Source organism: Cheilinus undulatus, linkage group 20, assembly GCF_018320785.1.
Source record: "Cheilinus undulatus linkage group 20, ASM1832078v1, whole genome shotgun sequence".
NCBI lineage: Eukaryota > Metazoa > Chordata > Actinopteri > Labriformes > Labridae > Cheilinus > Cheilinus undulatus.
The window spans coordinates 37,943,457-37,970,992 of NC_054884.1; the positions used below are offsets into that span (position 1 = coordinate 37,943,457).

The 27,536-nt window shown below is 42.0% G+C and overlaps 1 protein-coding gene across 2 annotated transcripts in view; it reads left to right on the forward strand.

Moving 5' to 3' along the window:
- The first annotated feature begins 217 nt into the window (after positions 1-217).
- aatkb (apoptosis-associated tyrosine kinase b) overlaps positions 218-27,536 on the forward strand; it is a 130,565-nt gene continuing 103,246 nt past the window's right edge. The window contains exon 1 of one of the 2 annotated variants that reach the window (XM_041815224.1): positions 218-248. Coding sequence is in view for 1 of the 2 variants with exons in the window: in XM_041815223.1 (XP_041671157.1) it covers positions 9,326-9,407 (82 nt within the window). In the remaining variant the exon portion in view is untranslated. Of the gene's footprint in view, positions 249-8,874; positions 9,408-27,536 lie in introns of those variants that run through there. The other variant, XM_041815223.1, reaches the window with a different exon arrangement.

Sequence of the window (27,536 nt, forward strand, 5' to 3'; positions counted from 1 at the left end):
GCCATCCTGACTGCAGTTGGGTCCCCCTCGAATAATGTGAGGCAGGAGTGTTGGCTAGGATGGAAATTGAGTACTCTGGTCCCTTCCAGCACAGCAGGTGGCAGTAGTGTGCCTGGTCATCTGGTTACTGCTCTTCATTCATCACAAAGAAGAAGAAAAAAAAAAGACAAGACCCCTCCAGGAAGTGGCAGACTTTCTGTCTTCATAGGTGACTTTTCAATGAATGGACTAAACCTGCTACCTGAATGGTAAGTAAAACATCTTCATAAACAGATCACAGAGTGGTAGAGTTTGCAGAATGATTCACAGTCATTTACTGAACTTGGGGAGAAACATGCAGATCCGCTGATGATTTTATTTATTGCAAAGTTTCAGGTTAAATTCAGAAGAAAGATCAGTTTAATTTCCTCTTAAAGAGGCATGCAGCGGTGTGGCCATGAGGATCTTAGTTTGTGTGTTTACATTATTTTTAAGTAAAATGTTTCAGGTACAGTGAAAAATGCTTCATGTTTGCTCAATTGATTGATGTTCAAAGGTATAAAAATGAAAAAATAAGAGAATATTACACTAAGAAAGGAAGGTTTTTAATACAGAAATGAATGTCCTCTGAAGACTGAGCCCATCTAAGTACTTGGTCATACTTGGTCAGGGCTGCTTTTGCATGAATTACTGCAGCGATGCAACATGGCATGGAGGCGATCAGCCTGTGGCACTGCTATTTCTCCTCTTCCTCTTGACAAGTCATAGACGCTCTGTGGACTTCAACACAGTAATTTCATGTAGAGATAAACAGGTTGATGCTGATAGGATGGTTAGCTGGTTATTCAGGTTGATTATAAAATACCACAGTTTAACTTTACAATGGACCAGGATTTTGCTGGCCCCCAGTTTGGCACGGCCCCAGAAAGCTCTCCCATTTCCCTGGTCACTGGCACCTTTATTCTGGGGGTGGCAGGCTGAAAAGGTTGAGAACCCCTGAACTAAACAAGCGGTAGACTTGGCTTCAGTGCAGGCAGGTGCTGATTCCTGCTGGAAAAAGACATGGAAGTGGATGTTAACTCTGTCCCTGTGGTCACATTCACAGCTCCTCTTTGTCCCTGCAGAGTCTGTCACTGTTTGTTATTTAATGACTTAATCACCCTGTTTTCCCTGCAGACTCTGTGTGACTTAAATATCCGTCCACAAGCAGACACGAACTTTCACACCTCCTGATTGCTCTCTTTGTCTCTGTCCTCTAATCATGGCTCAGAAAGGAGAGGTTTTTATGGAGCTATTATTGCTGCAAAAGTATTTACAAATGCATACAAAGATCTGTGCACAAATCTGCAAATGCATAGGCAGATTTGAAAATACATGCACAAATCCACAAAAGTGTGCAAAAAATCACAAATGTGAGTACAGATCTGCAAATGTGTGCAGAGATCTGTAAATGCGTGCGCTAATCCGCAAATGTGTAGACCATGTTGTAATTGTGGATTTGGTTCATTTTGGTTCAGAGAACTCTTTTTTGCTTCAAGTTGTCAAAATCCTCACAAGCCATCAGTTACAACTGAAACCTGCCCTTCAACTGGCTGTCATACACACGTGACTTTTGCAAAACTTGTACCGCGCACGATCCGCAAATGTGTACTCAGATCCGTAAGCGTAAGGACTGGGTCTGTTGCCCTCAGCGCAGGCTCACAGGCAGGGCTGCCTTCATTGCATAGACATCACACAGAAGGCAGCAGGTCAGCCTTTGTAAAGGCTCTATGTAGCATCAATGTAGAAGGAGAAATATTGTTGTATTATACTGTTATTTTTCATATTTTCATTGTAAGAGTGAGGAAAATAATGACTTCCTTTTCTTCAAAATTGTATCACGGTGGTGGTTAAATTGTCATCTCTGCTAGACAGGGGTTTATTGTGTTCTATTTTTCAAACAGAAATCACCATTATGAGCCAGGTGATGGTTAGCAATAAGACTGATAGAATGGTCTGTAACATTAATAATCAGACCACCCTAACCCTAACCAAAGTAAGGTTTATGCCAAAGCTGCCCTAAATTAACAGCACTGGTAATTACCAAAATCATTTTTTTATGTTTCTGCAATGGTTAATACACCAATATGTAGAAGCTCTTTAACCCAAATGATATTTTGATAAATATATTGGAGAATTTGCTTCAGAATTGCAAAGAATTTTCGTGTAATTTTTGGTTTGTATTTTTCTATCTACATTCGAGAGCATCATTGAAAGTTTCAGGGGAATTTTTGGGGGTATTCTGAAGGGAATTTGGAAATTTTCAGGCATCTTCAAGCAGATCTGGGAAATGTGTTCGTTATGTTATTGGAATTTTTGGGGGGGAATTTGCTTTGACGCTTTTTGGTATTGTCACAAACATTTGGGAAATTTACCTGTAAGGTTGTGGGAATTTGATTTGGGGATGTGTGTGTTTGTGTGTGTGCGGGGGTCCTTTGGAATTTTTAAGAACTTTCATGAATTTTTCAGATGGTTCAGGGAACTCTTGACATTGTGGATGTATGTATAAATTTGTGGGAATTAGCTGAGAAATTTTAGGGGGAATTGACTTGAAAATTTTCAGGAATTTACATGGAATTTGGGAGGAAGATTTTATTATAATGTTAAGGCTGCATGATAAAATTTTGTTGAAACTTTTCAGGTAATATTTGAAGAAATTTGGGGGTAATTTTTATGGAATACCTTAAAAATGTTTAAGAATTTGGAATGGGAATGGAATGGGTTTTTGTGGCTGAGCAGCTGCATCCAAGTCTGACCTGTGGCTCCCTTCCTGCATGTCATTCCCCACTCTCTCCTGATTTCCTACACTTTGCACTGTCCCGTCAAATAAAGGTATTAATGCAAATCTTCAAAATCGTAAGAATCCTCTCTAAAGCCTTGTTTTCTGTCCTAGTCATCAGTATAAAAAGCAGACAGCTTTGCAATCAGCTGAAACCTCACAGGAGCTTTAAATGGCGATGAGCAGCAACAGACAACAATAAATTAATATCTTAAATATTAGGAGTGACACAGTCTCTATGTACAGACTCCTCACAGTGTTTCTGTCATCGGCTTTAAAGTCTTAGAAATGTGAGCTCCACTGAAGCCATTAACCACAGCTTTGTTTCCAAATTGACCACAGAGCACTTTTAAATATATGTACCGCTGCTCTGACAGGCCGTCATGAAGCCAGAAATTCATAAAATGCTCTCAGTCGACTGAATAAATTTCCAAACTGACACTAAAGCGTTGGAGTTACAAGCTCAGTGGAGTGGATCCAGGCTGAGCCGCTGCCTGGCCCCACATTGAGAGCAGAGAGGAGAGGCTCAGTGTGCAGCTGCTCGCCGTGGAGTGAGAGAGACTCTGGGGGGAGCTGTTCAAACTGGGCCTCAGTCCTGCTGCGGGGCCCTGCCATCCTCCCTCGTCTCTCCGCAGGGACTGATCTGAATCGAGGGGAGAGGATGGAGATGGATGAGCTGTCGAGATGGACGGCTGTATAAATTCCACCACGGCGTTTCTATTTGTGCTTTCCTCTGCACAAAATAAACATAAAACCCAGAGCATGCTCTGCTCTGAATGATGCTCCTCTGCAGGCGGGGAGCAGCTGTAATTAACTCTATGCACGTGCTGAATAAGCAGATCAAAATACATAAAAAAAGAGCTGTGATCCTCTGAAATTTCCCCTCATCACATTTGATGTAAGATGTGAAATGACTGGAAAGCACAACCACCCAAATCCATCTTATCCTCATTTTCTCTCCCTTCTGTTTCCACGGAAACAGCAGACATGCAACGCGATGTATCAGAGAGTAGAAAGTGACGTGACGAGACAGTGAAACAAGAGGAGGAGGAGGAGTGAAGAGGTGTAGAGGGAATGTTTCTGTCAGAGAAATCAAATGTCCAAAGAAGGAACCTCAGTCTAATATATGAGCTCTTCCTCCTCTCTGCAGGTTTCTGCATCACTCTCTGACTTCTATGGAGGAGAAACAGAAAATTAGCAAAGAAAACAAGCCGTTAACTTCCTCTCTCTTCAAGTAGATGAGAGGAAAATACCTCCCCCAGATAGCAAAATGTGACTGAACCAGACTGAGGCCACATGTACTCTACATGCACTGAGGATGCAGGTCTGCCCCAGAGTCTTTTTGTACAATAGGCCTGACCTGGTGGGGACTCACATGACAAACGCCATTTGGACCAGAAGAGGTCCAAATGACATAAACCAAGTTACACTTCGATCAAGTGCAAATATGCCTAATAGCAAAGACAGAGGCCCGGTCCACCTCAATCTGAGCCGGGTCTGAGCTGGATTGTGTCAGCTTTGAGCCAGATCTGGGCCTAATGTCGATGCTATGCCCCTGATAGCTGAGCCAGCTTTGAGCCAGATCCGGGTCTAATGTCTTTGCTACATCTGTGATAGCTGAGCAAGCTTTGAGCCAGATCTGGGCCCATTGTCCTTGCTATGTCCCTGATAGTGGAGCCAGCTTTGAGCAAGATCTGGGCCTAACATCTTTGCTACATCTCTGAAATTTGAGCCAGATCTGTGCCTTATATCTTTGCTATGTCCCTGATAGTGGAACTTTCTTTAAGCCAGATCTGGGCCCAATGTCTTCGCTACACCCCTGATGGTGGAGCCAGCTATGAGCCAGATGTGGGCTGAATGTCTTTGCTATGTCCCTGATATCTGTGCCAGCTTTGAGCCAGATCTGGATCTTTTTTTTCTTTGCTGCATCCCTGATATCTCTTCCTGCTTTGAGCCAGTGCATCCAGAATTATTGACAATGTTTCTACTGGCTCCAAATTGGTCTTTATATTTGATAATGCAAAAGAATTCAATCATGCACCTACATAACTAGATAAAAGATTGCAGTGCTTTTCAAAGACTTTTCTCTCATTTAAATTCAGTTAAAATGCTTCCTCATGTCTCGTTCTTTGGATCTGTTTCTCTAAGTTATCACTCCATGGTTGACCTTGGGATGCACCTTAAAAAGAGCATGCTCACACTGAGAACAGAACCTTTGATTATAACTTACACATGCACATACAGAATCATCCATGCCCCTGCTTTGAGCAGAGTGAAGAATAACAGAAAGTCTGACAAAGCCTGGAGATGTGGAGTTTCTTCTCTGTGTGGGTGAAGAATCACAATCATGTTTGATGCTCCAGGAGAAGTTGACTCCCCCTGCTGCCAGGAATCCTATCTGATGGAGAGGAGGATGAGGGAGGGGATTGGGAGAGGATGAATGCTGCCGAGTGGGGGAGGGGTCCTCATCCAACATGTATGAACAGTAGGATTAGACGGGGATAGTCCGAGGAGCCAAGTCCTGCTGTGTGCCTTTCCCTGGTGTTACATCACAGTCTGTTCATGGTAGATTTTTTCATTCCTCGCCTGGTTTAACAGAAGAGAGGAGGTAGAGGAGGAGACAGCTGCGGGGTCTGCCTCCAGGAGCTCAAAACACATAAAAAAGAAAATCAACAGAGAAATATTAGCTTAGAAGAGTCAGATTTAGACTGGAGACGTATGAATACAAGCAGCAATAGATAGATAGATAGATAGACAGACAGACAGACAGACAGACAGACAGAAAGATAGATAGATAGATAGATAGATAGATAGATGTCATGCTGCCACAATGGAATGGAAATGTAAACAATTCGGAGACGTGATTTTCTGGTTTTAAAGGCATTGGTATGCACAGCTAGAAGGACATTACCGTTTGTTCTCTCGGCGTCATCCGCTGTGGTGCTCCCTCATTTCAGCTAAACTGGATGGAAGGATGAACCCATTCTTATTTAATCTTGTTCCTGGTAGCTGAGCAAGCTTTGAGCCAGATCTGGGCCCATTGTCTTTGCTACATCCCTGATAGTGGAGCCAGCTTTGAGCCAGATCTGGGCCTAATGTCTCTGCTACTATCCTGAAAGTAAAAGCCAGCTTTGAGAAAGATCTGGGCCTATTGTCTTTGCTCTGTTCCTGATAGCTGAGCAAGCTTTGAGCCAGATCTGGGCCCATTGTCTTTGCTAAATCCCTGATAGTGGAGCCAGCTTTGAGCCAGATCTGGGCCTAATGTCTCTGCTACTATCCTGAAAGTAAAAGCCAGCTTTGAGAAAGATCTGGGCCTATTGTCTTTGCTCTGTTCCTGATAGCTGAGCAAGCTTTGAGCCAGATCTGGGCCTAATGTCTTTGCTACATCCCTGATAGTGGAGCCATCTTTGAGCCAGATCTAGGTCTAATGTCTTTGCTACATCCCTGATAGTGGAGCCAGCTTTGAGCTGGATCCAGGCCTGATGTCTTTGCTACATCCCTGATAATGGAGCAAGCTTTGAGCCAGATCTAGGCCTAATATCATTGCTACTTTCTTGAAGGCAAAACCAGCTTTGAGCCAGATCTGGGCCCAATGTCATTGCTACTTTCTTGAAGGTAAAGCCAGCTTTGAGCCAGATCTGGGCCTAATGCCTTTGCTACATCCCTGATGGCAGAGCCAGCTTTGAGCCAGATCTGGGCCTAATGTCTTTGCTCCATCCTTGATAATGGAGCCAGCTTTGAGCCAGATCTGGGCTGAATGTCTTTGCTACATCCCTAATAGTGGAGCCAGCTTTAAGCCTGATCTGGTCCTAATGTCTTTGCTACATCCCTGATGGCAGAGCCAGCTTTGAGCCAGATCTGGGCCTAATGTCTTTGCTACATTCTTGATAATGGAGCCAGCTTTGAGCCAGATCTAGGCTGAATGTCTTTGCTACATCCCTAATAGTGGAGCCAGCTTAAAGCCTGATCTGGGCCTAATGTCTTTGCTACATCCTTGATAATGGAGTCAGCTTTGAGCCAGATCTGGGCCTAATGTCTTTGCTACATCCCTGATAGTGGAGCCATCTTTGAGCCAGATCTAGGTCTAATGTCTTTGCTACATCCCTGATAGTGGAGCCAGCTTTGAGCTGGATCCAGGCCTGATGTCTTTGCTACATCCCTGATAATGGAGCAAGCTTTGAGCCAGATCTAGGCCTAATATCATTGCTACTTTCTTGAAGGCAAAACCAGCTTTGAGCCAGATCTGGGCCCAATGTCATTGCTACTTTCTTGAAGGTAAAGCCAGCTTTGAGCCAGATCTGGGCCTAATGCCTTTGCTACATCCCTGATGGCAGAGCCAGCTTTGAGCCAGATCTGGGCCTAATGTCTTTGCTCCATCCTTGATAATGGAGCCAGCTTTGAGCCAGATCTGGGCTGAATGTCTTTGCTACATCCCTAATAGTGGAGCCAGCTTTAAGCCTGATCTGGGCCTAATGTCTTTGCTACATCCCTGATGGCAGAGCCAGCTTTGAGCCAGATCTGGGCCTAATGTCTTTGCTACATTCTTGATAATGGAGCCAGCTTTTAGCCAGATCTAGGCTGAATGTCTTTGCTACATCCCTAATAGTGGAGCCAGCTTAAAGCCTGATCTGGGCCTAATGTCTTTGCTACATCCTTGATAATGGAGTCAGCTTTGAGCCAGATCTGGGCCTAATATCTTTGCTCAATCCTTGATAGTGGAGCCATCTTTGAGCCAGATCTAGGTCTAATGTCTTTGCTACATCCCTGATAGTGGAGCCAGCTTTGAGCTGGATCCAGGCCTGATGTCTTTGCTACATCCCTGATAATGGAGCAAGCTTTGAGCCAGATCTAGGCCTAATATCATTGCTACTTTCTTGAAGGCAAAACCAGCTTTGAGCCAGATCTGGGCCCAATGTCATTGCTACTTTCTTGAAGGTAAAGCCAGCTTTGAGCCAGATCTGGGCCTAATGCCTTTGCTACATCCCTGATGGCAGAGCCAGCTTTGAGCCAGATCTGGGCCTAATGTCTTTGCTCCATCCTTGATAATGGAGCCAGCTTTGAGCCAGATCTGGGCTGAATGTCTTTGCTACATCCCTAATAGTGGAGCCAGCTTCAAGCCTGATCTGGGCCTAATGTCTTTGCTACATCCCTGATGGCAGAGCCAGCTTTGAGCCAGATCTGGGCCTAATGTCTTTAATACATTCTTGATAATGGAGCCAGCTTTGAGCCAGATCTGGGCTGAATGTCTTTGCTACATCCCTAATAGTGGAGCCAGCTTAAAGCCTGATCTGGGCCTAATGTCTTTGCTACATCCTTGATAATGGAGTCAGCTTTGAGCCAGATCTGGGCCTAATGTCTTTGCTCCATCCTTGATAATGGAGCCAGCTTTGAGCCAGACCTGGGCCTAATGTCTTTGCTACATCCTTGATAGTGGAGCCAGCTTTGAGCCTGATCTGGTCCTAATGTCTTTGCTACATCCCTTATGCCAGAGCCAGCTTTGAGCCAGATCTGGGCCTAATGTCTTTGCTACATCCTTGATAATGGAGCCAGCTTTGAGCCAGATCTGGGCTGAATGTCTTTGCTACATCCCTAATAGTGGAGCCAGCTTAAAGCCTGATCTGGGCCTAATGTCTTTGCGCTGTCCCTGATAGCTGAGCCAGCTTTGAACCAGATCTGGGCCTTATTTCTTCGCTCTGTACCTGATAGTGGATTTGGTTTATATGTCTTGCTTTAGTAAATCATAGTATTTGGGACAAATTTTGTGTGTCTAGCACAGAAATTTGAGAATTTTTGTTGAAAAATCACACCAGTCATATAAATACCCCTTCACAAACACTGAGGTTTTCTTTGTGCTGGAACACTAAAGATAAATGTGTCTTTCTAATAAATAATTAACACTCTTTCTAGGCCATATCTCCCTCCTACATTCTGTACTGTATGTGTAAGTCAGCTGAACATGTTCAGGCAGCCATCCTCAGCCTCCTACAGCCCCCTCCCCCCCTGTGGACTGCGCGCAAAAGCGCTCAGTAAATTCTATTGAGGAGCATTACCGAGCAAGATGGCGCTGTGCTGTCAGCACCTCGGACAGCTCCGAGCAGCCCCGGCTCTAAACTGAACCTCTGATTTGATTTCTCTTTCTTTAAAGGTTTTTTTTCGGAGTGAGATCCGGTTCAGTCCGAGCTGTCAGATGACGTTAGAGCAGCCAGGTGTCGCGTAAAGCCGTGCTGCAGTAAAGAAAGAGGGATTATTCTGGATGAACTTGACTGCAGCTGTAAAACTGGACTTTTTGGAGCAGCTGTGGCATCGATATAAATACTAAGGAGCAGAAAGAGACTCCAGCCATCCTCGGCCTGCTGTGACTTTTACGCGAGGAGCAGCGCGCGTCAGCATCTGTCTCAATCAGAGGAGAAATGGACGCGTTTGGGGATCACCAGGAGCCGGTTCGACGAGGAGAAATGAAGCCGTGCTGAAGAAATAAAGCAGCCTAGTTTGTTCTCCTCCGAGCTCAGACACTGTTCCCCCCCGGTGATGAAGATGTTGGCGCTCCTGGTGACGATGTCCTCGGTGGTTTTCAGCCCCAGTTTTGCTCTCAGCTCTCATTTCAGCCCAGGTGAGACGACATTCCTCTGCTGTGATGATGTTACTGTGGTTTTATTACGTAATACGCCATTAAGTCCTCATATGAACACGGTGGTGGCTGATGAACGCCTACACACTCTCCCAGTGTTACCAGTATGCATGGCTACAGTATGGATGTGATGTAATCCGCATCATGCGCTGCTGGAGCTCTCTATGTCGTGGCTTTTGTGAGATTTTTGGATAAAAAGAAGCAAAATAGAGACAGTTTCTGTTCCATGTGTGTAAATTAGAGCCTCTCTGTGAAGTTCAGAGACACACAGGCTCCCAGCAGAGAGGCTGAGCAGTGAAAAGGTGCAGGATGGATGTCGGATGTAGGGGGAATTCAGGAATTTCATGAATTTAAGGATGAAGTCCATGATGCATGTCTGCAACAAGGAAGATGATTCCCATCCAGTCCAGGAAGAATGAAGGTGTTATCATGTTCTAAGAAAGAAAGGCGACACTTTATTATAAGCTGGTCCAAAAACAGATTTTCTAGTGATGTGTCGATTGAGAGTGAGCTGGTTTTGAGAGCTTGCTCCTGTCTGAGAGCTGGCTTCTCTCCTTTTTTATTTTTGCTTGCTGTTTATTAGACAGAGTTAGGGGGATCTTTTCATGCTTGATTGTTTTAGCTCATGTCAGACTGGGTGCATGTGTGCTGCGTGATGGCAGGGTGTCCTGTTTCCTCAGTAAATCCCCCGGCGTGTGACTCGATTCGCTGTTGCTGAACCAGGGGCAGAGCCACATGTGAAAAACACCCGGGGCTTAGCCCATGCCTAGGATTGGGACTGGACATTTTTGCTCAGCAGGCAGTTGAATTTAACATTTTCACACTACCTTAAAGAGGATGCTTGCAATCACATGATCTGGGATGTCCAGAGGGACAGGAAGTGGGTGTGCAGCATTATCATCAGGAAATTTCTACATACACTGCAAACGATGCATACAGTTTAAAAAAAGGAATTTTACTGCAGTTTAACTGATTTACCTGGCATGGATGCAGTAAATACCACAGACTACTCAGTCCTGCAGACCTCCTTGCACCATCTTTCCAGATGAAGGTAGACCAGAGTCCAGAGGAGACTAGTGCTGCACTAAGAGGCTAGCTGAGCCCCTTTTACATATAAAACCCCCCCCTAATTTTACCACAAACAGGCTTTTAATGTGGTATCAGCTGAATTATCTTTGTGAGATCAAGAGATTGTGAACCGTCTGTGAACGAGCCTGTGCAACAAAACGACTCTTAAGTGTTAGTTTAAGTAGCTAGCTCCTGTTTGACTGACAGTTTCCTTTTCTCCAGCCTTTGTCGTTATATAATCCACCTTTAAAAGCCAAACTGGATCCAAATGAAGATCCATTTGGGAGTCAAACAGCCAGCTTGTCTGAGCTGAGCCAAATGATCTGGATCTCTTAAAGAGACAATGAGTGAAACTGGACAGACACCAGCTGAGGAAACAGGTAAGATCAGAACCAAACCAAACCACTTTGTAGAAATAGCTATGGATATATGAGCATTGTGTGACACTGCTGGTCCAGGCTTTAGACCAGTGATGCTCAACGGGTGGCTCTTGAGCCACATGTGGCTCTTTTGAGATGATTTGTGGCTCTTTTATGTCTTTATCTGAAAGATTATTCCTCCAGGAAACCTTAAAAAGGAAAAATTGTCCTCAGAAATTATCCATTAATCAGTTTGTTTCCACACTGATACAGCTGGTTTTAATTGTCAACCTTTATTTTTTTGTCTTTATATTTCCATTGCCCTTATTTGAATTTTTTTTGCCCCTTTTTTTCCATTTTTGCCCCTGTTAATCCATTTTACTGATTTTTGCCCACTTTTGCACCTTTAATCCTGTTTTGTCCCCTTTTCTTCAGTTTTTGCCTCTTTTATCCTACTTCTTACCTCCACCAAGGAGGTTATGTGATCGGCAGGGTTAGTTAGTTAGTTTGTTAGTTTGTTCGCAACATAACTCAAAAAGTTATGGAAGGATTTTGATGAAATTTTCAGGAAATGTCAGAAATGGCATAAGTCTGGATCCAGGGATTTTTTAAAGGATTCTTTACTATTGGGAGATAGGGCTAATGGTCTGCACGCTCCAAGTACTTTTCTAGTTTCTATTTACAATTTTTTTCCCCTTTTTGCTTTTTTTTGCCACTTTTCCCCCATTTAAGCTGCTTTTGCCATTAAATGCCATTTCCCCCCATTTTTGCAACTCTTTGCTTCTTTTTTCCAGCATTTGCATCCTTTGTTGCCCATTTTAGTCACTTCTCTTTCATTTTTTGCCATGTGTTTGCCACTTTCTGCCCCTTTTTGCCACTTTTTCTCCCCATTTTTGTCACTTTTCACTCAGTTTTTGGCATGTTATGCTAACTTTGCCCCCTTTTACCCCTTTTTTGTTGCTTTTTGACCAGCTTATTTTTTCTTGCCACTTTAACCCATTTTTGCCACTTTTCACCACTTAGGTTGTGGCTCTTGCAAAGGTATTTTTCAACAATTTGGCTCTTTGGTTGAGCAGGGATGAATAAAACTGCTTTAGACTGAGGCTTTTTTAATCCCTGCCAAGGATTGGGTTAAAAAAAATCAATCCCCTGATTCATTCTAATTTTTCTGATTATGTTATCTATTAATGAAATCCAGAAATCTGTTTTCTGGTGGCTCCTCATGTGACCAGTATAGGACTTGCGTTCCTCATGTAGCTTGGGACTAGACCTGCACTGGTCCCTAAAACCTCTTAGAGTCTTATTCCAGGTCATAATCTTTCCCCCAGTCATTTTATTTTGGACATCTGTGTGCCTTATCAATGAGCTTGTACTATTTCCAACTTTTTTTCTGGTAGCTCCCTAAAATTGAAGCTCAATAGGTTTCGAGGAGAACAGAGAACATGACCCTGATGAAGGCTATATGCCGAAACGCGTGGGTCTAATAAAGTTGTTCTTTAGACTGCGAGTGTTGCTGGAGATTTCTGTTCTCTTCAGACTCTCTTCATCCTCCGTGCACCTTGGAAGTTGGTGAAGTTGTGCCAGAGTTACCCACAGCAAAAGAAGCTTTGTAATTAAAACATCTTCACATGAATCCATATTTAATGGGATCAGATCGAATTGAACTGGGACCACGTGACTGAAATTTAATCGATTCAGGAGGTGATACCCATCTCTATTCCTCCTGCTGACATTTCACCACGAGTTTTTTAAACTTTTTTATTCTTTGCCTGAATATTTCACTACTTTTGGACAAAAACATGGCTCAAAAATAAGCGTGTTTGTATTTTTGCACTTTAGACACTTGTCATAGTCGTAAATGGCTTAAAACATGGCCTATAGCGTTTCTCTGTGTAGAAATCACTTCCTCCTGTCTTCTGAAGAACCTCTGCAAATGTAGATTTGAACTGACAGAAGGTCAAATGAATAATCCGGACAAAAATCCTCCAATTCTGGCTAAAAGCATTCTTCAGAACCAGCATCATTTTTTAAAATCTGATTGTTCCCCATCATTGTGAAACCAAATGTTAAAAACCTTTTATGTCTGCTTCTGCCTTTTAAAAATGTTTTAATTTTAGTTTATAAAAATGTTCATTTGGTCAATTTAGAAATGAAAGTTTCGTGTTGTTCATTGTGATCTACTTTACTTTATTTATTTTCTATGGAACTATCACTAGGTAAGCACAGTTGCCCTCTGGAGGATTCTGGAGCTCTGCAGGATCCCACATGGGCTCATCCAGCTGATGTTCTTATTGTTTATTGGGATCCCCATTAGTATTGGCACATGGCCACAGCTACTCCTCCTGGGGTCTGGTCCAGAGAGTATTGTGAAGTGTGGTGGCTCCACCTCTGACTTCTTCCCAGATGATTCTGGGATAAGGGCAGCAGTGCGTGTTCAGTACCTGTATGGACTGGATAATGGAGCGGGTCATGGGAGTGAACGGTGGTGTCATTTGGAGATGTCAAGATCACTGATCAGGACTTTGTTGATGACACTCTGATCCTTGTGGAGACTGTAGATGTTCCCATGGAGGTTCTTAACTTGCTAGGGGGAATGCACTCCTCCTGGACCAAATCAAAGATCCTGGTATTCAGGGATGACTTGGATGCTGCCATCAAGTCTGTGCCTGTGAATGGCAAGAGCGTGGAATTGTAGAGCAGCTCACCTGCCTTGGCAACATAATCCATCGATACGATGACTGTGAGGCTTTCAGGCGTTCCCGGTATCTGAGCATGCAGATGAAATTCAGAGTCTTTGGGTCCTTGGTCCTCCTGGTCTTGCTATACTCTTGTGAGGCCTGGACTCTTGGCAACTTCTCTTCAGCGCATCTTCAGGTATCATTGGCAAGACCCTGGAAAGTTTTCCTGGGCCTGATCCAGCTCACTACATACTGGGTGCCCAAGACCCATTGGGCTGGTCCAGACGCTTGGGCTAACTGCATGAGTCATGGAGGGGTCAGCTGGGAGGATACCTGGAGAGATGGGGCATGGGTCTGGTGTGGGCCTGGAGGATGGCCATCAGAAGGCAAAACAGGACTAAGGCTGATGAGGTGAAGTGCTGAACCAGCATATGCTCCCATACCTGACCTGACTTATCCCAATCACACAAAATGATGTTGTCCAAGACCTTGGATGGATGGGACATCTTAAATAAAACCTAATCCCAATGGTCTTGATGCAGAAGTAGTGCTAAATGTTTGCTAGCTCAAAAGTTAGAGTGATTTATGAGCTTTTATGATGTTAAGATGACATCTAACCTAAAGTACCTCATGAATTGCAGGGTCAACCTTTTCTTCGAGGCTTGCTCCGCCCACAAAAATGATGCCACACTGATGATGGGGTGTGATTTTTATCATGTGATGTCTCAGCTTGGGCTCAGATCAGCAAAGCCTACCTTTCATTCATCGGGTGAGAAATTAAACCTTCTTTTGTTCACAAGTCCTAGTTGACCTTATGTCCCAGTCGCCCTGAATTCACCCTACAGATTCCCATTGAGAGATTTAGCTTTAAAGGAGCAGTACGCGTAAAGATTGGAGAGCAGAGGTGTAGGTAAAAAGTGAGAAGGAACAGCAGGAGGCTTCCTCTAATTAGAGTTAAAAGGATGTAGCCGCTGTTATCCAGTAAGTGCTGGAAAAGACAAAGAAGAGGATTATGGGAGCTGGCGGTGAATGGAGGCAGATTGCCATCTTTGTCTTCAACATTGTGCTAAAATATTCTGAAAGAAACTGCACAAACAAACACCTGCGTTTGTTACACAGCATAAACAGCCACAGTCCTGTCATTCAGGTGGTTTCTATGGCAACCAATAGGTGCAGCAGTCCCTCGCTTTTCCCTGTCTCCAGCAGTGACTTAAAAACATGTATTTACTCCCACAGTGGCGAAGCAATTTATGGAGTGGTAGCGATTTTGTAGTGAGACATCAGCGTGTTTTGTTTTATTCAGATTTATCATTCAGTGTTTACTGTACCGGAAAATAGAAACTACACATGCAAGATGGTTTTCTTCTACTTCAGATCCTCCAAATAAGCTCAGGTTGGTCTGTTGGTTCTCTATGATGCCCTCCTGCCCTTTTCAAAACACATTAATCTAGGCTGCATGAACCCTCTCTCTCTCTCCTCTGTTATCATACGGTCATCTATGAGCTCATGCAGATGGCCAAACATGAAATCTTAGCCTTTTCTTTTCTCTAACAGTGCTTTGAAAAAGGGTTCTCCCCTTCCTGATTTTCTTTTGTTTTTTTTTTTGTTTGTTTGTTTTTGTTTTTGCACATTTGCATATTTTTAAAATGCCATCCAAACCTCCAGGCCCTATGTGAAAAAGTCATTGCCCCCTAAACCTAACAACTGGTTTGCCACTCTGTGAAGCAAAAACTGCATGCAAGCCCTTATAATACTTGGCACTGAGTCTTTCAAATCACTGTGGAGGAATTTTGGCCCAATCTTCTCTGCAGAATTGTTTTAAATCAGCCACAATGGAGGGTCTTCAAGCATGAATGGCCTGTTTAAGGTCACACCACAGCATCTCAATCAGGTTTAAGTCCAGATGTTGACAAGACTGCCCCAAAACCTTCCTTTGTTGTTTTTTAATTTTTTTCTAAGTTCTTTTGTGACCTCCTGGATGGATTGCCGATTCAGGCCCGTTTACATGACAACGTTTTCAAGTGAAAACGCAAAAGATTTGTTGCGTTTTGGCTGTCAATTTACACGGCAACGGCTTTTTGGTGCCTGAAAACTGAACTTTTCAGAAACTGGTTCCAGAGTGGAAGTTTTTCAAAACTCCTCCGTCTCCGTGTAAACAGGGAAACAGAATCTGGTGCAGGCACGAAAATCACACCGCCATCTACTGGACTGGCATGTAAACGACATCGTTTTTGGTGTTTCCTGCAGTCTTGTGTGAACGGAGATTGTTTTGAAAACATTGCCGTCTGAACGTGGAACTTTTTGGAAACGAAAACGAAAAACGAAGCAAAACGTTGTCATATAAATGAGGCCTCAGTGTTGGAGAAATTTCAGTAGGCTGGCCACTCCAAAGAAGGTTCACCACTGTTTCAAGTTTTCCCCATTTATGGATAATGGCTCTCATCATGGTTTGGTGGTATCCCAAAGCCTTAGAAATGTCTTTGTAACCCTTTCCAGTTCGATAGATGTCAGTGGCTTTGGCTCTAATCTGCTCTCTTCCTGCAAATTGGCCAATCGGCTGACCACTCCTGGGAAGAATCACCACTGTTCCAAATTTTCCCCCTTTGTGGGTAATAGCTCTCACCATGAATCTCTGGAGTCCCAAACCCTTAGAAATGGATTTGTAACTCTTTCCAGGCTGATAATAATGACTTTGTTTCTCATCTGTTCCTGAATTTCTGTAGACGGCGCCATGAAGTGTTGGAGATCTTTGAGCCTACTTCTCTTTGTCAGACAGCTTCTATTTACAGGATTTCTAGATTCAACAGGTCTGACAGTAATCAGGCTTGAGTGTGGATTGTCCAATTGTACTCAGCTTTTCAAAAAATGTGGTTAATCCCAGTTAATTCATGATTTAATAAGGATGGCAGTGACTCTTTCATACAGGGCCAGGTATGTTTGGATGGCTTTTTTCCCTTAATGACTGAGATTGTTATTTGAATTTTGAGCACCACTTGAGTCTTTTGCATCTTTTGGTTTTGTTTTTTATATTTTTTTAATGCAGACATCCAGTTGTGTTGATTTTTTTCTAATTTTTCATAATTGTATTAGTTATTGCTGACTGTGTAGGTGTTGGTCCTTTGTGTTCCAAACAGACTTCACACCTACATGTTGTGTCTATAAATAATCCCTTCCTCCATTTTTTCTTGGTAGCTCTAAAATCCACTCTTTAAAGGTCTTCTTGGTATGTAATCATGTGCATTCTGATCTGAGTTAATCCAACATACTATCCATCTACTACTACTGTCCCTAATGACTTATTTCATATCACAGCATTAAAACAGAGTCGTGGAGAAATGGACCGCCTTATCAGCTGATTACAGCGGGGAGGATCGGCTTGTAAATATCTTACATGACCTAAGCAAGGCTTCAGCATCAGGTCATCAATGTTTTTAGCTTGAGCCATCAGTGTTTGCCCGGTCTAGTGTGGACTTGTCTTGTTGGAGCTGAGATGTCGTCACTTTATTGATGATAGAGATGAAATGCTGAGGAGGAGAAATGAAACAGAGATATCAGAGGGAGGATGCTCATCCTGTAGCTTCCTCGTGTGTCAAATGGTGATGAGCAGAGCGGTAGAGATGACATCACAGCCCAGCCAAGGCAGGGCATGATATCAGAATCAGAGGAGTTGGGAGGGGGGTGTTTACCAGCAGAGCTGAAGTCATGAGCTGTTGGTGACGAGCCAGTCCAAAGAACCGACTCTTTTATAAGAAATCTGAGGAGCTGGTGCATGTTTGAGAGCTGCTTTCCCTTTTTATCCCACCATATTTTTGTTGTTATTCAGAAGAACAAAGAGGAGATCTGTATTTGGCTCGATCTCCTGAATGGCCTTGGTTTATGACAGAATATCTCTGCAAAGTCAGGATGCTGACAACGTGTTGATTCTGGGCTGAAATCACAAATACTACCGGACTGATTCTAGTACTGCCAAAGAGTCAGATTTATCTTGGCTCTCAGCTGCTGGACCTGTGGAAGGCTTAGGCTTCATCTGTTTGATTTTCGTCCACTGAGTAGATTTTAAAAGACCGTGAATGTCAAAGTTCAAAGTTTTGTTTGTATGAATTTATGACTTTTCAAACCTAAAATTTCAAGTTTCTTTTTGGTAAATTTACAAGTTTTCACATGAAAAAATTGGGAAAAAAGTGTCTTTTTCTCGATTATTTGTGACAAAAAATCTTGTATATTTGTGACTTTTTAAACTTCAAAATATTAAGATTTTCATGTAAATGTAAATGTTTTTGAATATGACAAATTTTCAACGCAAAATTTAAAGGAACATATTTCTGACAAATCTACAACTGAGTAAAAATTTTCTTGTAAATTTAAACATGACTTTAAAAATGTGAAAATCTAAGGTTTTTACATGTAAATTTATGGCTTTTTGAACATGAAGTTTAAATTTTTTCCTCAATATTTTATGAAAAAATCCCTACAAATTATGTTTTTCTTTAAACGATGGTTGTACTTCATTTAATATTTAAAAATATTTTTCTCATAAACAACTTTAGACTTGAATTTTGAGTTGTTTTTCATATTAGTTAAAAAAAATCACTTAAAGTATTACTTTTTTGTAATGAATATTTTCTGTAAATTTTCAACCTATGAAGTCGAATTTTTTTTTAAATTTTTTTTTATCTTTTTTTTTTTTTTAAGGCTTGGCTCAGTAATTTGTGAATCTTTTTAACTCCAAAATTTAATTTTTTTCCCCTGGCAATTTCAAACTTTTATGAAATAATTTTTTTCGCCCACAGATGTAGAAGAAGAAGAAAATTCAGTTTTCAATTAAATGACATTTGACATTTAAACTAAAAAACTTTGGGGGTTTTTTTATCTTGTAACTAAACACATTTTCAACCCACAATATGAAGGTTTTTCCCTCATAAATCTACGACTGAATAAACTAAAAACATCTGAGTTTGGTTTGTTGTAAATTCAGGACTTTTTAGAATATATATTTTTTGTAATTTCTCATAAATTTACACATTTTTAAAAATTGAAAATATAGTTTTTTTTTGTCTAGAAAATTAGCTTCATTTTAAAGTCTGACATTGTAAGGTTTTCCAGGAATTTTTCAACCTTTTTAAAGTAGGAATTTGGGAATTTGTTTCATCACCATAAAAGTACTACATTTAAAACTAAACCAAAAAAAAAAAAAAAAAGAAAAAAACAAAACAAAAAAAATTTAGAACTTTTCAAATTTGAAAAGTTCAAGTTTCCTAACCCCGTAAACATATGCCTCTTTTAACTTGAGTATTTTGAGATTTTTTGTTGCTCATAGATTAACAAATTTTTCTACAAAATTCAAAATAAATTTACAGCTGAAACGATGAGGTTTTCAGTTAATTTTCATCAGTTTAAACCTGAAAATTGAAGTTTTTGTCTCATTAATGCCTAACAATCTGAGCTTGAATATTTCACATTGGTTTTTCTGTCACATTGTTGGCTTTAAATCTCAAAAATTTTTAGCTTTTTTTTTTCTCTTAAACAGAAAACTTTTCGACTCATAATGAAAATATTTTTCATCATAATTTCAGAACTGGAAAAAAGCTTGGGTTTGATTTCTTGTAAATTTTTGACTTTAAAGTAAAAAAGAAAAACTAATGAACACAGTTTAGTTTTTTTTTTTCAGGTGGCCCTATTCCACTGTCGTTTATGAGACCGTCATGAAGTAAAGAATAGTTAAATATGTGGGTAAATGTGTCTGATTGATAAAAGCCATGGTGGTAGATGGAGAGCAGAGAGAATCAGCTCTTATTGCTGAGCTGAGCCAAATGATCCAGATCACTGGAAAGAGCCGGACTGCCCATCAGTCAGAGCTGGCAGGTTTCCCTGAGCCCCAGGTTATCCGTTTCACATATCTCTCAGTGGGCTGCTGGCCGCGTCCACAGCGGCTCTCTCTAATTATACGGTTACAAAGCAGAAACGCTTGTTTAGACGCCCAGCGGACGGCCTTCTCTCCAGGCCAGCGTTAAACTACCGGGTCTGAGCGCCGGAGGACACGGGGCAGGAGCTGGAGGAGGAGGTAAACCCAGGGGAGAGGGGGTTTGGCTTGGATTTATGTAGCTGCAGGCAGGATGTCTGAGGGTCTTTAGCCTTTATACAGAGAAAAACTAGGCTACAGTCAGAGCACAGAGATGAGCTCTGACAGAGAAACTTACTTAAAGGTTGCATCATTTGCCGAGAATGTATACTCAATGTTGATGTTTTGACAGAAAGAGAAGCTTCCAGAATAAATAATTTACAGTTGGCAGGCTTAAGAGAAGTAGATGGCAGAGAGCGAGGAGTATAAATTGGATTCAAGCCTATTTCAGCTTCCTTCTCTCATCCGCACCTCAAACCTCCTTCTAGAGACAACTCCCCAGCACTGTGAGCACATGAAAGAGCCGCGCTGCTGTGAAGATGTGAATATCCACCAGCAGGGTTTGTTTTCCTGCAGTGTTTCCTCTAGAACGTGGCGTTCAGAACGTAATCACTCCCGTATTGAAAGGCCCAGAGTGTCTTAAGTGAGACTGCTGCAGACCGGCCTCTGATTGCTAATAGCTTCTGCGCCCTGAGAGAGCCTGGATGTGAGTGTTGGTGTTTTAGTGTGGCAGCAATCTGAGGAATAATAGCCTGTGATTGCATCCCTGAGAAAAAAAACAAAAAAAAAAAACATTTTTGTTGATGGAAACAAACAGACTCCCACTTATTCATCCCTGCCTTTCGCTGAAATTAAATTCACTTTGTTGTGATTGCTGCGACTCCCTGATGAATGAAAAAAGACGTCGGCGTGCTCAGGTTACAGCAGGAGAACAGACACAAACATGGAGATTCTGTCCATTTATTGATGAGCTTTCACAGCTGAGCTGCTCGCCAATTTGCATCCGTCATTCAGAGTCTCTAAGCTGCTGAGGAATATTGATCATCTACGCTTAAAGCAACAATTTAGAGGAATTTGATTGGTACACTTTGGTGCTCACTTCCTGTCTCTGAAAGCAACTGCACTGTCATAAAACATACACGGTGCTGTTTTAACTCCTCGACAACAACAACAACATACAAGCAGAATGTCTCATAGTTAGGGCCTGGGCAATAAATCGATTCTGAACATGAAGCTGCAGGTCTTTAGATGATGTTCTGGTTCTTTTGGGACCTCCTAGATGAGTTGTTGATGCGCTCTTGGAGTCATCTTGGTATGCTGGTCACTCCTGGGAAGATTTCCCACTGCTCCAAATTTTCCCCATTTGTGGATAATGACTCTCGTTTTGTTTCACTGGAGTCCCAGAGCATTAGAAATGTCTTTTTCACCCTCCTTTCCTGTCTGGTAGATGTCAGTGACTTTGTTTCTCATCCGTTCTTGAATTTCTTTAGCTGGCGCCATGATGTGATGCTTGAAAATGACACTTTTTGCTCGACCACTCTCTTTATTTTCTCCTTGTTTCATCGTCACTATTGTCTTCCATCTCTTAGCCTTAACTGTTAAAGCAAATAGCACTGAGACATGCTAACTGGCTTCTTTTTAGCTGAAGGCTGGTGTATGAACCAGAGCTGTAAAGCTGTATGCACTCATCTAAAGAGGAATCCAACAATTTAAAGGGCATTTTTCAGAAATTGCCAGCTGCTTCCAATGCTTTCCTCCAGCTGAAGCCTCTTTATGTTGTGCTTTTTAAACTGAAACTTTGATAAATATTTGATAGCAACCAAAACAAGCTGTAGCACTGCACAATCCACTGTGTGATCATCATGATAGCCTGCTAAAGCTTGAGCTTTACAAGAGCAGAAGTCAAACTTTTAAGTGTTTTATCTCCTAATCCTCTCGCTGATATTCAGAAGTCCCACACTCGGAGAGACTTCCAGGCTCTCCTTTCTGCTGCATGCTCTCTGCAGTGGTGCCCTTGAGCAAGGTTTACTACAGCCTGTCCCTTCCATCCTGTCCTGCTGTCGGTCTGACTAATGGGCGGGATGATGGAGTTTGACAGCAGTCACATGTTTGGATCGTCTCCGTCCTGCAGGTCTGAGCTGAGTGTCTGTGGCTCCTGATGAGGGCGACTGAACTTCACAGCCGAGGTTTTGTCGGAGCAGGGAGACTGTTATGTTGTTGACAAAATACACGGCGGCGTTAATGGGACTATTGTCCTCTGTGGCAGCTGAAATAGATTTAGAAAAGGAGCGCTCTGCTATAAGAAAGCTGCAGTGAGGCTGTTTCAGCACCACGGATAGCTCCACTGGGAACAGACAGTGGGATATAAAGGAGAACAGATCAGAGAGGGAGAGCGTCCAGATTTTTCTAATAGATTATTTATAACTCTTTGATTTAGCATTAATGAGCAGTACGCAATCAATTAATTTACCCTGTATATAAAGTATTCACCCCCTTGGATGTTTTACCCTTTCATTGATTTTATAAATCAATATACTTTGGCTCTTTTCACAATAAAAGACAACAAAGTGCTCAATAATCACAGAGTGAAACCAGATTTCTACAAAGTAGTGTCAGTTCAATAAAAATATGTAATTTTAATAAGTGACTGGATAAATACCCCCCTCCTTTGAGTCAGTATTTGGCTGTAATCACAGCTCTGAGTCTCAATCAGGCCTGTACATCTGGACTCTGCAAATTTATTTCATTCTTCTTTGCTAAACTGTTCAAGCTCTGTCAGGTTGGACAGGGATCAGGTGTGAATGGCCCTTTTCAAGTCCAGAAACAATTCTGTATTAGATTAAAAAACTCCTCATGTTTCTCACACTGGCGTCCTGAAAAACCCTTATTTTAACCTCCATCTGAAACGCTTTGTTTTCGCTGCTGTCTCTTTAACACCCCCCTTCCATGGACCTGCTTTTCTCCGATTGGCCGATTTTTTGGAGGCTGGCCCCTCTAATGTGGCTATGTTGCTATGCTAGTAGTTGTAAACTTTGAATGAACCGGTCCGACTGAGTAAAATATGGCGAATGTTGATATACGTCCGTGTTAGACCCTGATAGTTTGGAAAGAGAGGGGGAAGAAAACCAGCAGCAGCGAAGGATAGAGCAGGACGTATCTGTTTGGTAAGTGTTTGATTACTGTGTTACTAAATGGCTAAAAGACCTTGTGTGGGCGGTCTGTTCTGCTTTGCCGGCAGCAAGGACGAACCAGTCAGGAGATCCTATTGCAATGACCTCATCAGTTTGCTCCATCGAAATCTCGTCTCGGGGAGATCTTGGAGAGATTCCCAGCGAACCGTTTTCATCAGTTTACACTCTAATTCCAAGATTACTGCCACATACATCTATCTTGCAGTTTGAAAATTTGCATACATGAAGTATGGACACCCAACATTGTGACTTTATATATATATTTTTTTTTTTAAATTGGAAAAGTATGATACCCCTCTTTAAGGTCTGGACTCTGACTCAGTCACCTTGTTGTCTTCAAACCATTTCTGTGTAGCTCTGTCTGAATGCTTTGTCTCATTGTCTGACTGGAAAATAAATCTTTCAAGCCGTAGCTCTCTTACGGACTGAATAGGATTCTCCTCCAGGATTTACTGCATTCATTTTACCCTCTACCTTTACAAGTCTTCCAGGGCTGAGAAGCATCCCCACAGCATGATGCTGCCACTACAGTGCTTCACAGTGGGGATGGCGTGTTTGTGGTTTGTGTCTGATGGTCAAAAAGCTCCGTTTTGGTCTCATCAGACCAAAGAACTTTCTTCCTCTTGACCATGGAGTCTCCCACATGCCTTTTGGTGAGCTCTAGTCCAGATTGAATCAGAGTTTTCTTCAGCAGCGTCTTTCTTTAAAGCTTTGACTGGTGAAAAACCCGGCCAATAGTTGTTGTCTGCAGAGTCTCTCCATCTCAGCTGCTGAAGCTTGGAACTCCTTCAGAGTGGTCATAGGTGTCTTGGTGGTCTCTCTCACTAGTCTCCTTGCACACTCTCTCAGTTTGTGAGGACGGTCTGATCTAGGCAGATTTAAATGTGACGTATTCCTTCATGTCTTGATGATGGATGTAACTGAACTCTGGGGGATGTTCAGAGCCTTAGGAATGTTTTTGCATCCATCCCCTGACTTATACTTTCAATAACCTTTTCTTTGAGTTGCTTGGAGTGTTCTTTTGTCTTCATGGTGTAATGGTATCCAGGAATACTGATGAACCAGTGACTGGACCTTCCAGCAGAGTGGCACTTCTGGCATGTGTCAGAGACAGGACGCAGTGTGTGCTGAGGACTTAAAGAGAGAAGTTTGCTCTGCACATTTTTCCTGCATATCTCTGCAGATCCTCAGTTAGTCTGTAGTGTGAATCCAAGTCTACCTGGTTGTTTGTCTGGAATATCCGTCACCTTTCACCCAATGATGACTCATATCATCTCCACACCCCCAAAACATTTTTTTGTTCCATCCATGTTTGTGAGCTGCAGCCATCTTCCTGGACTTCTTCTGCTGCATTGCTGCATTTCTTGGCTTTGCACCAACAACAGCTCAGCAGAATATGCCATCTCAGACATCTTCATCCATACATCCGTATCACAGACTCTGAAACAGTCATTTTTATAATCATCAGATCAGAGATTCAGATCTCAGCTCATGATGAGTCAAACCTCTTCCTCCAGGGAAAATATACTTTAAAAAAAGAAGAAAGTGCATCCATCTCAGACGAGCGTCCTCAGCTATCATGGCTGCCTCACACATCACAAAGAGCTCCTTTGACTGAGATAGAAAAGAAACCCTCCAAATAAAACCATTTGCTCTGCGGATGTTATCATGCCAGCTATTTTTTCTTTTATTACTTTGCCGCCTGTGTAATTATGAATGTGCACAGGGAGTAATTTTATTTCCTGGTTCCGTTTTAGCTTCTCAGCTGAGGCATTACTGACAAATTGATTCACTCAGGAGCGATACCCAGCCAGAGAAACTCCAGTTATGATCCATGATGGTTTGTAGGAGAGCAGACGGTCACTGGACCTGAAGAGTCAACGTGTAAACAGAGGGTTAAAACGACAGATGGCACCGATTCAATCAATGCTAATGCTTTATGTGCTTTTAATTTGGCCTGCATCTTAGGGACAGGCAAAATGCCAGGTTCTAAGACATGATAAAGTTATTAGATAGGGTATGAATTATACAGAGATATATAGACAACAATTTTTGGTTAATTTATGGGTTTTAGTTATAAAAGAAAATTGCAGGAAAACTCCTGCACATGGTATAAAATGCACAAATAAGTTGGCATTATTTGGTGAAGCGGGTGAGGGAAAGTCTTCAATGTACTAATTTTACCAGTTTGTGAAAATTAAGTTATAATAAGTAGAAAAAGAAGAATATTATTAAAAAGTTATATATATATATATATATATATATATATATATATATATATATTTTTTTTTTTTTTTTATTTATATTTATATTTATATATTTACATTTACATTTATATTTATATATGTGTGTATATAGCGTTAGTTGGTGCAGGGCATGGTAGTCATTCGCCCAGCTGTGATCAGCTGACAGCCAGCCGATCCTAATTATCGCGTCCCAGCTCCCACAGCCAATCACAGCTCTCCCTCTCAGCAGGGCGGAGTATTTAAATATGACATACTTCTCTCTAATCCCTGCTTGATCAGAAGCCAATGCACCACGCTGCTACTGCTGCCAAGGCTTCACCTCCTCCACCCCAGCTTCCTCCTTTTTAGCTCAAAGCTTGTTGCACCCTCATATTCAGATTCATGCTGCTATGGATTTATTGCTTTTGAACTATTTCTATTGTATCCAGTTCACATTGTCATTAATGTATTTATCCATATGAGAGTTTCTAGCTATGTGCTCCCTGGAAAGTCAAACACGCTGCTTGACTAATTTAGGGTTGGGTTAGGGTCATGATCATGGAATTGGTGTGGGCATAAGCATGCCTTAATAGATGTAGTCTAGGGCCTGATTCATGGATACTTGGGTATGGCAAGCAGACAATGTAAGCAAAACCGTGCTCAAGTACAGTGGGGTACAGGGTACTGTAATGTCATATCCTTGTAGCATGGCCACATTTCATCCTCTAAGCTTCACGGTGGTTGTAGAAAGAGGAATTAGCCTACAGGATGGACTCCATCATCCACACAGAGCATAAGCAAATGTCCAAAGCCAGGGGTGTCCAAACTTTTTTCCATTGGGGCCACATAAAGAAATAAATAAGCATGGTGGAGCCACTTACATAAGTAGGTTAAAATGTGCTCAGTCATTTGGTATGCTTAAATGGCAAGGTGATAACTGATGAGGTAAATAGGCAATCTGTTTTTAGGATTTTGTGGAGGCCAATCAGATTTCAGGGGGCCCTGGTTGGCTCTGGCTACCACTGGCTCCGCCCCGGAACATCATTGGTGCTGCTATGTGCTGCTGTAATCCTTTACAGTTTTATACACCGCTTTCCACATTATTAAGCAAATGACATTTTTCTCTTATTTTCCGAAATACTATAATGCAAATGACGTCAGCCGTTAGAGCATAATTCAAATGTTTTTGAACAAACTTCATAATGATAACCTTTTTTTTTTTTAAATAAAAACTTCAAAATGCACTGTTTTAAGCATGTTTTTAAGCATGACAGATTTTTAAAACTTTTTTTGGTTGTAAAGAACTGAAAATGGTCATTTGTTGAATTTGCAGCATTACGAGGTCATCTTCACTGAAATCAAAGCTATTTCAAAAAACATCTTAACAGGCCAAGTTCCATGGTAACATGGAAGCCCTTCTTTGACATCACCTTCACTATTCTTGCATCCATTGAACTTGTGAGTTTTTGGAGAGTTTCTGCTGGAATTTCTTTGCAAGATGTCAGATTATCCTCCCAGAGCTGCTGTTTTGATGTGAACTGCCTCCCACCCTCATAGATCTTTAGCTTGAGGATGCTCCAAAGGTTCTCAGTGGGGCTGAGGTCAGGGGAGGATGGGGGCCACACCATGAGTTTCTCTCCTTTTATGCCCATAGCAGCCAATGACACAGAGGGATTCTCTGCAGCATGAGGTGGTGTATTGTCATGCACGAAGGCACGGTTCTTCTTTTTGTACCATGGAAGAGAGTGGTCAGTCAGAAACTTGATATACTTTGCAGAGGTCATTTTCACACCTTCAGGGACCCTAAATGGGCCTACCAGTTCTCTCCTCATGAATCCGGCCCAAAACATGACTCCGCCCCCTCCTTGCTGATGTCACAGCCTTACTGGGACATGGTGGCCATCCACCAACCATCCACTACTCCTCCATCTGGACCATCCAGAGTTGCATGGCACTCATCAGTCAACAAGACTGTTTGAAAATGAGTCTTCATGTATTTCTGAGCCCACTGCAACCGTTTCTGCTTGTGAGCATTGGTTAGGGGGGGCTGAATAGTAGGTTTATACACGACTGCAAGCCTCTGGAGGATCCTACACCTTGAGGTTGGTGGGACTCCAGAGGCACCAGCAGCTTCAAATACCTATTTGCTGCTTTGTAATGACGTTTTAGCATCTGCTCTCTGAATCTGATGAATCTGATTTGTCTGTCAGAAACCTTCCTCATTTTGCCTTTATCTGCACGAACCCATCTGTGCTCCGAATCAGCCATAAATTTCTTCACAGTACGATGATCACGCTTACGTTTCCATGAAATATCTAATGTTTCATTCCTTGTCCAAGGCATTACACTATTTGACACTTTTTGGCAGCAGATGACTGCAGCTGATGACTTGAAAAATATTCTGTCATTTGCATAAATATTTTGGAAAATAAGAGAAAAATGTAATTTGCACAAGAATGTGGAAAGCGGTGTAAATAAAGATATCTTTTTTATTTAGGTGGCCAATGCTTACTATTTATAGTGTTGTCTTAATTTAATCCTTGCATAAAAAACTAGCATAAAAACTTGTCAGAATGTTTGTTTACAATGTTAGCACTGCCTTGTGCTTAAAGTGAGAAGAATTATATAGTCTAGTTCGAGCATCATGCTCTGTTGAGGGCCGTATTTCCTTTCATTTAAAGAATCCTTAGG